This window comes from Melanotaenia boesemani, chromosome 4 (assembly GCF_017639745.1).
Source record: "Melanotaenia boesemani isolate fMelBoe1 chromosome 4, fMelBoe1.pri, whole genome shotgun sequence".
In the NCBI taxonomy this organism is placed as follows: Eukaryota; Metazoa; Chordata; class Actinopteri; order Atheriniformes; family Melanotaeniidae; genus Melanotaenia; species Melanotaenia boesemani.
This window is the reverse complement of record NC_055685.1, coordinates 2,390,991-2,402,048: the sequence shown is the minus strand read 5'-3', so window position 1 is coordinate 2,402,048 and position 11,058 is coordinate 2,390,991. Positions and strand designations below refer to the sequence as shown.

The window sequence follows — 11,058 nt, the reverse complement described above, 5'->3', positions numbered from 1 at the left end:
CCTGAACATCATTTGTCCGGTATAATGACTTCTATGAAGAATTTTGAATTGTATTAGTTCAATATTTGAATTTTTAGTCATTTTAAAGGTGTTTAAACATATTTGTGACCATTCATCTTGATTAAAGTTGCCGGATAAGTCAGCCTCCTGTTTTATAGTTGGAAGATAGATTAAGTCTTCTAGTTTAGATAATAGTCTATATATTTGTTATAGTCCATATATTTTTATATTTTTTATAGTTTGGGCATCAAAAATTCAAGAGCTCTGCTACCCTGAATGGTATATTTTTTACATAAAAAAGACTAATGTGGTTTGATGGCTGGGCTGATGAATGACAGGTCAGGGGTAATCAAATCCTCACACAATGCTTCCTCTACATCTAACCATGGTTCATCTAGACCTCTAGGTTTAAGCCATTTAGAGATATTTTGCAGCTTGTTAGTTAAGAAATAGTGATTAAAGTTGGGTAGGTCCAATCCACCTCTGTCTTTAGTCATTGTAAAGTTTTTAGACTGATGTGTGATGGCTTATTTTTCCATAAAAATTTAGATATATGTGAGTCCAGTGACTTAAACCAACTGGAGGATGGTTTAGTGGGTATCATTGAAAACAGGTAGTTTACTTTAGATAGAACCATCATTTTAACTGTGGCAACCCTCCCCATGAGTGATATGGGTAAGCGCCTCCACCGTGAGAGATGTTTCCAGACTGTATTATAGTATTAGAAATGTTTTGTAGGTCACAGTTGATGGGCATAGCAATAGTCTTAGACCAGTTAATAGAGTAGTCAGATATTGGTGAGAATGTGTTAATAAGTGTGATTGTCTGGGGGAGAGACGTCGGTGAGTTCTGGAGGAAAAGTAATACATCATCAGCATAAAGACTTATCTTGTGTTCTATATTTTTGGCATGGATTCCTTTAATCTCTTTATTTTGTCTTATGGCAGCAGCTAGGGGTTCAATAAAAATAGCAAAGAGTGATGGAGAAAGCGGGCAGTCCTGTCTGGTGCCTCTCTGCAAACAGAAGCTTGGAGAGGTTTGATCATTGGTCTTCACACATGCATTTGGGTTGTTATATATATTTATTTTTATCCAGTCTATCAAAGATGACCCAAACCCAAATTTGTTTAATGTTGATAATTAAATAAATAAATAAAAATTTCCCGTTTACTCGGTCAAAAACTTTTTTTGTGTCTAAAGAAATGACTGTGGATTCCAGATTATGTAGGGTAGAATATTGTATTATGTTAATTATTCTGCATGTTAGTAGAGGAATGTCTACCTTTAGTAAAGCCTGTTTGGTCAGGATGTATTATTAGAGTGACTATTTTTTCTATCCTTCTGGCCAGAGTTTTTCTGAATATTTTAAGATCTACATTTATTAATGAAATTGGACGGTAACTGGATGGAAGTGTCGTGTGTTTTCCTGGTTTCAATAGTAGAGTACTTTTAGCTAGGTTCATATTTAAAGGTATTTTTTGTTTTTTCTTTATTTCTAATGTCACATTGTAGACAGTGGGTGTCAGCCTTGTCCAGAATTCTTTGTTGAATTCTGCTGGACATTATCACACTAACTTTGACAGCCCTTAATAGTAAAAAATATATCCAGAAAGGAATACAGTCACTACACTTTATCAGATCCACCTTCTAGTACCAGGATGGACACCCTTTTTCCTTAAAATCTGCTTATTGGTGTGATCAATTGAACAAGATGGTGAAAACCTTCTCAGAGGTTTCCTCCATACTGACATGACAGCATCACACAGTTGCTGCAGGTTTGTCGGCTGCATCCATGATGAGAATCTCCCGTTCCACCACATCCCAAAGCTGCTCTACTGGACTGAGATCTGGTAGCTGTGGAGGCCGTTGGAGTCCAGTGAATTCATTGTGATGTTATGACATATATCTGCTCTTCTTCTTCTCTGTAAACACTAGAGATGATTGTGTGTGAAAATCCCAGCAAATAGTCAGACCAACAACAATGCCACGTTCAAAGTCTCTTAAATCCCCTTTCTTCCTCATTGTGATGCTCAGTTTGAACTTAAGCAAGTCGTCTTCACCATGTCAACATGACTAACAAAGTGGACAGTAAGTGTATTAAAACAAAATAAAATAAAGGGAAAAATATAGAAAAGAAGACAAAACGGGAAACTATTCAGCATATTACTGAGTGTAAGAAAAAAAAAACTACATCAGTGTTGGAGAACAGAGATGATGTTCAGGTTGAGGAGAAGCAAATTAAAGAGTTTGATGATGTCTCACACCTCATCAATGTTTCAGTTCTCCTTCTAACAGACAACAAACATTTCTAATCACACAGCATCTTCAGTGCTTGTAAAAGCAAGAAAATATGGAAGAGATGAAGGAGTGGGCAGAAAATTAGAGAGAAAAGAAGGAATTTGCAAAACGATGAAAAGAGGAAAACAAGAGGAGAAACACACAAAAGGATTTATTGACAGGTAGAGGAAAGATTGGATGTGGGTGAGGGAGAGGATGTAGATATAACAAATAAAGACAAGAAATAAGAGGAAAGAGAAGCAATACTGCAAGGACACCAAAGATGGGAAATAAAATTGAAGAGAAGTGGATGAAGAGTGGAGAGAAAATTAAATCTAAAAGCAAGAAGAATGAGTAGAAGGTTATATGGGAGAAGTGGACAGGAAATGACAAGTGAGAAAGCAAGAGGAGGAAGAGGGGGGTCTAGGATGCAAAAAGGATAGAAGGAGACAAGGTGTACTGAGAAAAAGTGAGAAGAGAGGAGAAGAAATAAGGAGAGGTGAGAGGAGAAAAGAGGGGTTTGAACATAAGAGGACAGGAAAAGAAGGGAGAGGAAACAACAGGATGCAGGACGGGAGGAGGTGAAGGAGGGAAGAGGAAGCTGTAGAGGATGGCAGGGTAGAAACAGGACAGGACAGAAAAGGGAGAGGAAATAAAGGGGGAGACGAAACTTTAACATCTGGGTATTTCCTCATTAAATAAAAAATAAATATAAAAACAACACATGAAAAAGGTTTTCATTCGTAGATTTTTCTCATTCAAGAGATCCGCTCTCAGTTCCCAGAGGAGAATGGGGTAAAACAAAGGAGAGAAAAAGAGAGAGAGGAGAACACCACAACAAAGAAGAAGATAGAAGACAAAATACAAGAGGCCAGAAAACGAGAGGAAAGACATATAAAAGAAACAAGGAAGGAAAAAGGAAAGAAGAAGAAATCTGAGGACAGAAAAAAGGAAATGAAAAGAGAGAAAGGGAGTACAAGGGGAAGAAACAAAATATGGGAAAAGGATACAAGAAACAAGAATTGGCTCAACAGGGGCGGGAACAAGGTGAGGAGGGTGAAATGCATCATGGGAGAAAGCTGTTGTGCAGGTCCCACAACACAGAACCAACCATGCATCTAAAAGTTGCAGGATAGATCTGGAAAACTGAAGCTGGACACACCTGATCTAAAACATCTGGATACAGAATCTGTAAAACAGCAGCTATTTAGTTTAAATACGTGTAAATGAAAAACCTATGACTGACTTGAGAAATGTATTAATTTTGACAATATAATCAAAATGAATGTGCAATCCTTGGCTGTAGTCATACAAGAGCTTCAACACTTCCCCTCCACTTTACCAGATCCTCTTTCTAGTACCAGGTTGAACCCCTTTTCCGTCCAGAACTGCCTTACTTCTTGGTGTGATAGAGCCAACAAGGTGTTGGAAACCTTCCTCAGAGTTTTTCTTCATATTGACATGACAGCGTCACACAGCTGCTGCAGGTTTGTCGGCTGCATCCATGATGAGAATCTCCCGTTCCACCACATCCCAAAGCTGCTCTACTGGACTGAGATCTGGTGGCTGTGGAGGCCGTTGGAGTCCAGTGAACTCATCGTCATGTTCTAGAAAGCAGGTGGAGATGATCTGAGCTTTGTGACATGGTGCATTATCCTGCTGGAAGTAGCATCAGAAGATGCTCCACTGTGGTCATAAAGGGATGGACATGGTCAGCAACAATACTCGGGTAGGCTGTGCTGGTTAAACCAGGCCATGTTGGTACTAAGGGGCCCAAAGTGGACCAAGAAAATCTCCCCCCACCATTACACCAGATATGAGTTAACCTCAAGTAGAACAGGTTGACCCGATAAAGTGGATGGTGAATGAAATTAGTTGAGTTTTTCTTTGCAGGTTCTTCTAGAAGAATGAAGCCAGAACAAAAATTAGCATAACCCCACCGAGACTTCAGTGATGCATTGATGTGTGTTTACGAGTTTCAGACTTTTCTTTACATATCAGCAAACACACAGATGAATATTTAGTCCCTGTGAAGCCGTCAGGAGACATCAGGTTTATATTAATACAGTATGTGTGAGCATGCATTAAGAGGTGGTGGTGACAGCTTGAAGCTTTATTTGAGGCTCGCTGGAATCACTTTCTAAACCAGCCGCAATAATGAACATTTATTTAATTATAGACTGTGACAGAGTCGCGTCTAAACATCTTGTAACCTTTTCCATCATGGGTATTTTTTTCTGCAGAAACAAAATGATGTTTCTGCGTCGTGAAGGTTGTTTGCTTCTTTGTGTGCAGCAGCAGATCGTTGGTGTGGGAAAATGTGTGGAAGCTTTATTGGAGTCGGGGGGGTTGGGATGCTGCTGTGAATTTATCCTCCTGTTAAGAGAAAGAGGAGAGGGGGAAGGGGTAAAGATGGCGGTGAAGAAAGGTTTGCAGAGGTGGAGGTGGGGTGATGGAAAGATGCAGAAGCTTTCATTGGAGAGCCAGCTGGAAGGTTGTGTATTTCTGTATGTTGGGGGAGGAGAATCGGAGCCGGTGGGGGTGTATATTATGTTTTATGGTTACAGAGGGACGCATAAATCACCGTTTCATTAAAAGGCTTCAGTCTCTGAGCGCCACCCCCCCACCCGCCTCCCTCTCTTTCTTCTCCAGCCATCCTTTCTTACTTTGTCCTCCATCTTTGTTCAGCTGTGAGCATCTCAGTCACCCAAACCAGCCCTTGCCATCTCCATCTTTCCCTCCACCACATTTACTCTTCTGCCTCCCTGAGCTGCCATCAGCTCCATCGCCTGGATGCTGGACAGCCAGGCGATGGGGTCAAAGGTCAGAGCAACAGAGCAACAACAGGACAACCTCAGTGTGAAGGATGAGGAGGAAAAAAAAACAATAGTGAAGGAAGAAGAAGCTCTTTATTTAAATAAATATGAAAAAGCACTACTCGTCGTCTTCCCTTCAGGTGAGACAACACACACCTGAACACACACTTTTTTTTTTGTTCCCTTTATGGTGTGTTCAAATCCCAGGAACATTTTTTTTTTTTTTTTTTGGACAAAACAAAGACTTATCTACAGGTTACAGATGACACAGTGACAACATCCTCTCCAACATATAAAAATACTATAACAAAATCAGATGCATCATAAGTTCATCATTTATATATTACAGTCTGTTAGCTTGTTACTGTGTGTACATTAATAATGTTAATCAAACTACGTTAGTTTAATTTGGACTCATGACACAAATCAGCCATTTATATACGTTAAAATAGAAAATAAAAACATGTTAAAACTTCACAATACATAGTTTTTATTTTAGTTTCACATCCATATAAATATCATGACATTATAAATGACAGCTATGGTTTCCCTGTGACGTTGGCATGATGCATTCACAGACCCTTCTAACAAGTCAGAGAGGAGGGTTTTGATCAGAGCAAACGTGCATTATTGTGAAGCTCTCTCTGTATTTCTACACATTCATTCACACATAAACACACTAAAGCATCCAACCTTCATCCTCGTCTCGCCCTTTCCCGAGTGTGTTTTTCTGATTCCTAGCTTCAGTGGAAAGACTTCAGCTCTGTAAAAGTACTGAATTATGGAAATAAAAACAGTTTGATGTCATTTTTCTGTTCAGGATTTTCAAAGCTGGTCTCAAATGGAGGCTCGATGTAATAGGAGTTGCATAAAAAACTCAACCTCCTTCATTAAAATGTTATAGACCTTCTTCAGTGCGTTAACCTAAAGCTAGCCAACCGGTCAGTGTACGGTCTTTGGGTTTTTTGTTCAGAGGTGAGTATTAAAAAACACAAAACAAGTGCTTATTTAGTTTTCATTAAAAAATAAAATATGACAAAACTGGGAAGGGAGCCAGAACATCCGATCAGACCCATCCTACCCTTCGCTGGGGTCCCAGTCTCACTAATTTGATCTTAAAGGGTGGAGCTTGACACCCTGTGATCCACTGATTGTTCTAATTGGCGAGTCTCAAACCAAAGCAAAAACAGCTCCATGTTTAAACATACAGTGGAGTTTTTGTTAAGGCCACATGCTAATAAGAAAGAAGACAAACTGCTGGATGTCCACCATTCTCCTCCTTTTGTTCTGGGTCGCCTTCTTCATTATAACACAAGCATTACATCCCACTATTCTGTAGCTCACACGTCTGTGGCTATCTGGCTGATACTCCGCCCACCAGGTAAGGGTATGGTTGCTGTGGAAACTCAATGGTGATCAATGTTTACCGAACCAAACTGACCCGTCCAGACCTGGACCCGCTGGTGGAAAAAGGGATTTTGATTTGGGTAGGACAGAGCATCGAATGTTAACTACCCATTTTATGAGAATTAATTTCACATAATAAAATGTCTCTGAAACCTACTCAGACAAGGACAAGAGGTAAAATCATATTTAATATTAAATTCAATCAATTTAATATGAAAATACAGTAAAACGGGTTGTTTTTTGTTTGTATTTTAGTGATTTTATCTTTTGTTCTGCAAACTATAAAACCAAAATCAAACCATTTTTAATTTTTAGTTACTTTAATTTTTATTAATTTGTAATAGTTGAAAGGAAAAAATGTAATTTCATTTTTAGTTTTTTGATTTTTCAGCAAAAATCAAATAAATGCTCATTTTTGGTTTTTAATACATCGAGCAAAAAATACACTGACCTCAACCACAGCAATTAGCCACGGATCCATCCAACTTTCATCCAAGCTAATATTATTCTGCAGTTTAAATAAGCAGCTCAAGTTTTTAGTGATCCGTTTAGCAAATTGCAAAGTTGACAAACTTTATAGATGTTGGACATGATGAAGTCAGCATCATGCTCATTTTTCTGAGGGGTGAAGTTGACACGCTTGCTTGTGTAAATTTTCGGAGCTAATGCTAATGCTGCACTGCAGGAATCGGAAAGTGGAGTAACAGAGCTGCCAATCAAGATGTGCACACAAATACACATCCCTCTATTGTCATCAAAAGATGTGCATAATTTTAAAAAAGTCAAGTCTTGTCTGTATAAAATCATATATAAAATGTTTGTGTATTTTGTTAGTGAGAATATGATGTAAAAAGTTACAACTAAAGAAATTACATATAGGAAAAGTAATTAATGATTATGTTATCTTCTTTACTAGTTTAGAAACAAACAGCTGTGAGTTTGTTGTCAAATCATAATCATAAATTACATATTCTATTTGTAATCTTATTAGTTTTAACTGTGTTTATTGTATCCTCACAGACAAAATACACAAACTTTTTAGGTGTGATTTTACTCATAAGAGAATTTACTTTTTTTTAAATTTATAGTCATCATTGGACGAACGTGCACAGATGTGTGCATGTGCACATCCTAACTAACAGCTCTGTTACGGCATATGTGTAGCTATTTGGAAAGAAAAAGATTTTAAACCAGAACAACTGTGGTCAGTGGACTGATGTATGCAGAGTGATGATAGTGGAGAGTTCAGGATCACCACCCACACCTGCCTCATTTATCACATGGAAGCTTTTACCTTCGACAACTGGGATTAACTAACCCTAACCAGAGCTGGATCGGCTCAGTTGGGAGTTCAAAACTTGGTTTAATTTACTGTGATTATCACTCATGTTTGGCCAGGATACACACATATGTCTGACTAATTTAGAGGATAATTATTTCTGCTTTACTCTGATTTTGACATCCCGACGAACTGTTTCCTGAACAACACTGCTGGGTTTGAGGAGGGAAAACTTCATCTAAGTTTCCAGACATTCTTCAGCATAAACCTCTGGGAGGATGTTACATTAAATGAGTTTTATGAAAAAATCAAAATGAAAAACACCTTCAGGTTACAGCTTGCCCTGTATTCAACTTTAAAGCTTCACGTTCAGTTGTGAGATGTAATAAAAGACGAACTAGCACCTGAAGGCTTTAGACCGAGATATGAGTCAATCGACAAAAATTAAAATGAAAATAATTATTGTGGCATTACAGAGAGCAGCATGTTGGCTTTAAATTCTCCATTTGTTGACTTTGCTGACAGATTTTCACCTTTCACACAAGGAAAATAACGGCAGGAAGATCATATCACAGCTAAATATAAATGTAAGAGACAGGTGTTGTTCCTCCACAGCGCTGTCCACACCCAGCTCTAAACCAAAACTCAGTCCTAAACTAAGTCTGAACTGTCTGCTTTAAACTCTAACAAGCAGACAAAACGTCCGTCTCTGGACCGCAGTGACAAAAAGAAGCAAACAAATGCAGTAAAATCCCTCCCGTCGATCTGTAATAGTCAGGTTGATTCGTTCACATTCAACAGTAGGGGGTGGTAACTATCTCCGTTTTACCACAGAAGCGGCTGGCAAACGTGCAGTTGTGAGTTGAGGGCTGATGTGAACATGGTGACTTATTTACGACGGCTCAAATTTAATAGGACTGCAGATATAATCCCAGATAGTTTCCTGAAATGAGCATCTTGTCTTTGTGTGAATATTTAAGTCTGACCGAATGAATGACAGGATGGATTTGAGGAAAAGTGTGAATGTGACACAAACATTTTAACACATTAACAGTGTTGGAAAACAAGCTTAAACTTAGTTTTAGTTAATTTGATCCACTTAATTCTATTATGCTGTTTATTTTAATTATTAGATTTTTAGTGTTTTAAAGTCTGACATGAGACTTCTGTGTTCTAACCAACTTCAACCTAACAGTTTCTTTACTTTCTATTAAAAGCTCCAATAAATCATTTTATAAATCACTGGATCTTGAGAAGTTCATTCTTGGATGTGTTGCATGAAGATGTGCAGCAGTCAGGATGAGACAGTGGAGCCGTGGAGACCTGACTCATTTTCCTTCTGTACCAGATTGGAAATGTGTTAGTCTTTTTCCTGCTGCAGTGGAGTTTATCTGGGTTAACTCTCAGAGGCAGCCTCAAGTGGTTATTTGAGAAACATCAGCTTCATGTTTGCATGTGGTGCAGCCTGTCGGAACAAACTGAACCAAAGCTGAACGTAAACCCTGACACAGGGCCCTGGTCAGAAGGACCAGTAAAATATGATGTAGTTCCCCCACAGTGTGAATATTGTGGGGGAGCTACGTCTGACCACATCGCGATCACTGCATGGACCCACATGCACAAACACACGTGCGCAACCAGACCAGTTACAGATGAGCTGGGACTGCAACGCACAGATGGATGATTGCACTCTCACTGCACCTGTTCAGCTTCATGAGAACAAAGATGTTTGCAGCTGTGTAACAATGAGCTGGAGTTAGGTAGCTAACATGCAAGTTTCCCTACAGCAGGTGAGGAAGAGGATGATGATGATGAGGTTGACTTGTTGATTTCACATCTCAAAATGGAAGAACTGTTTATGTTACAAAACTGTGCGCAAACACACAAAAACAAAACACCCAAAGCTCTGTATGTGTGGGAGAGTTTCTACAGTGTGTGTGTTTGTGTTTCAAACTGTGTGCGCCTGCATATATGTGTATGTGTGTGTGTGTTTGTGTATACGCCATCGCCTTCACAGTACTACACACACTCTTTGCAGCCACATTCCACAGGTTTCTCCACATCCTGTGTAAACGAGGTCCCATCGTCGCATTCAAAGGCGAGCTTCCGACGGCGGACCCTCAGAGGGGCGCAGCAGGAGGCGGCGGACCCCCCAGTTGATGCTTGGCAGCGGCCTTCACATTCCACCCAGGAGAACGGTTTGGAGGTCTGGCAGAGTACGGTGCCACGCTGCAGCCGGTGGTAATCTCTGATCGGCTCACCTCGACACGGGGACTCTGTGGGTGGGAACAGACTCCGGTGGTTTGAACGGGGTCCTCAACACAGATGATAAGGTGTGGTTGTTGACAAGGTGTTTCCATTAAAACTAGAGTAGAGTAGCCACTCGGTGTTGTCAAAAGACAGATAAATGTTCAACTTAAAGACTTCTTTGTGGCTATTGGCAATCACTCATCTGACCACACAAAAATGATGTGGAGCACCACAGGGATTTAATCTGGGGCTTCTTCTGTTCAACATTTCCATGTTTCCACTCACACAGATCATGAAAATAATTAAATTTGTTACCATGGTTCTGCAGACAATATGCAAATAACCATACAACCTGGGAATTACAATCCCCTACACACCCTCTTTAAGTGTCCTAAAGAAATAAATGATTTTGACCTAAAGAGGACGGCTAAAAATCTGCACACTTCTTAAATCTGCTTAAAGAAAAAAAAAAAAAAAAAAAAAAAAGCTTGAACAAAACCAGAAATCTCTGACCTGAAGTTTAAGTCACATCAAATCACTTAAAAGGATCACCGTCTTTACCACCTTAAGAATAGTTCTTGGATTAAAGGACTAATGTGTCAGAGTGATTTAGTTCATGTATTTATTCATGCATTTATTTTAAGTAGACTGGACTTCTGTAACAGGTTTACCGGGGTCGAAACTAAAGACCAACGGTGACCGAGCTTTTTCTGTCCGGGCCCCTCGACTCTGGAATGGCCTGCCTGAGGAGATAAGTCTGACACCATCAGTGTCATCTTTTAAATCACTTCTTAAAACGCACTTTTATCGATTGGCCTTTTTATAATATTATAATATTTTATCTATTTAATTTTCATGCTGTACTCTGTATGTGTCTTGTCATTGTTTTCTTTGCTGTGTGATGTTCAGCACTTTGTAAACTCTGTTTTTAAAAGTGCTATACAAATAAAGATTTATTTATTATAACAATCGATCAGACAGTTGCACCCAGAACGCTGCTGCTCGAGTTCTCATCAACACCAGAAAGTG

General features: G+C 39.2%; 1 protein-coding gene across 1 annotated transcript in view; it reads right to left on the bottom strand.

Annotated features, from left to right (window-relative positions):
- Positions 1–5,284: 5,284 nt before the first annotated feature.
- LOC121638758 (slit homolog 1 protein-like) overlaps positions 5,285–11,058 on the bottom strand; it is a 133,317-nt gene continuing 127,543 nt past the window's right edge. The window contains exon 38 of the mRNA XM_041983726.1: positions 5,285–10,055. Coding sequence (XP_041839660.1) covers positions 9,799–10,055 — 257 coding nt within the window. The 3' untranslated portion in view covers positions 5,285–9,798. The remainder of the gene's footprint in view (positions 10,056–11,058) is intronic.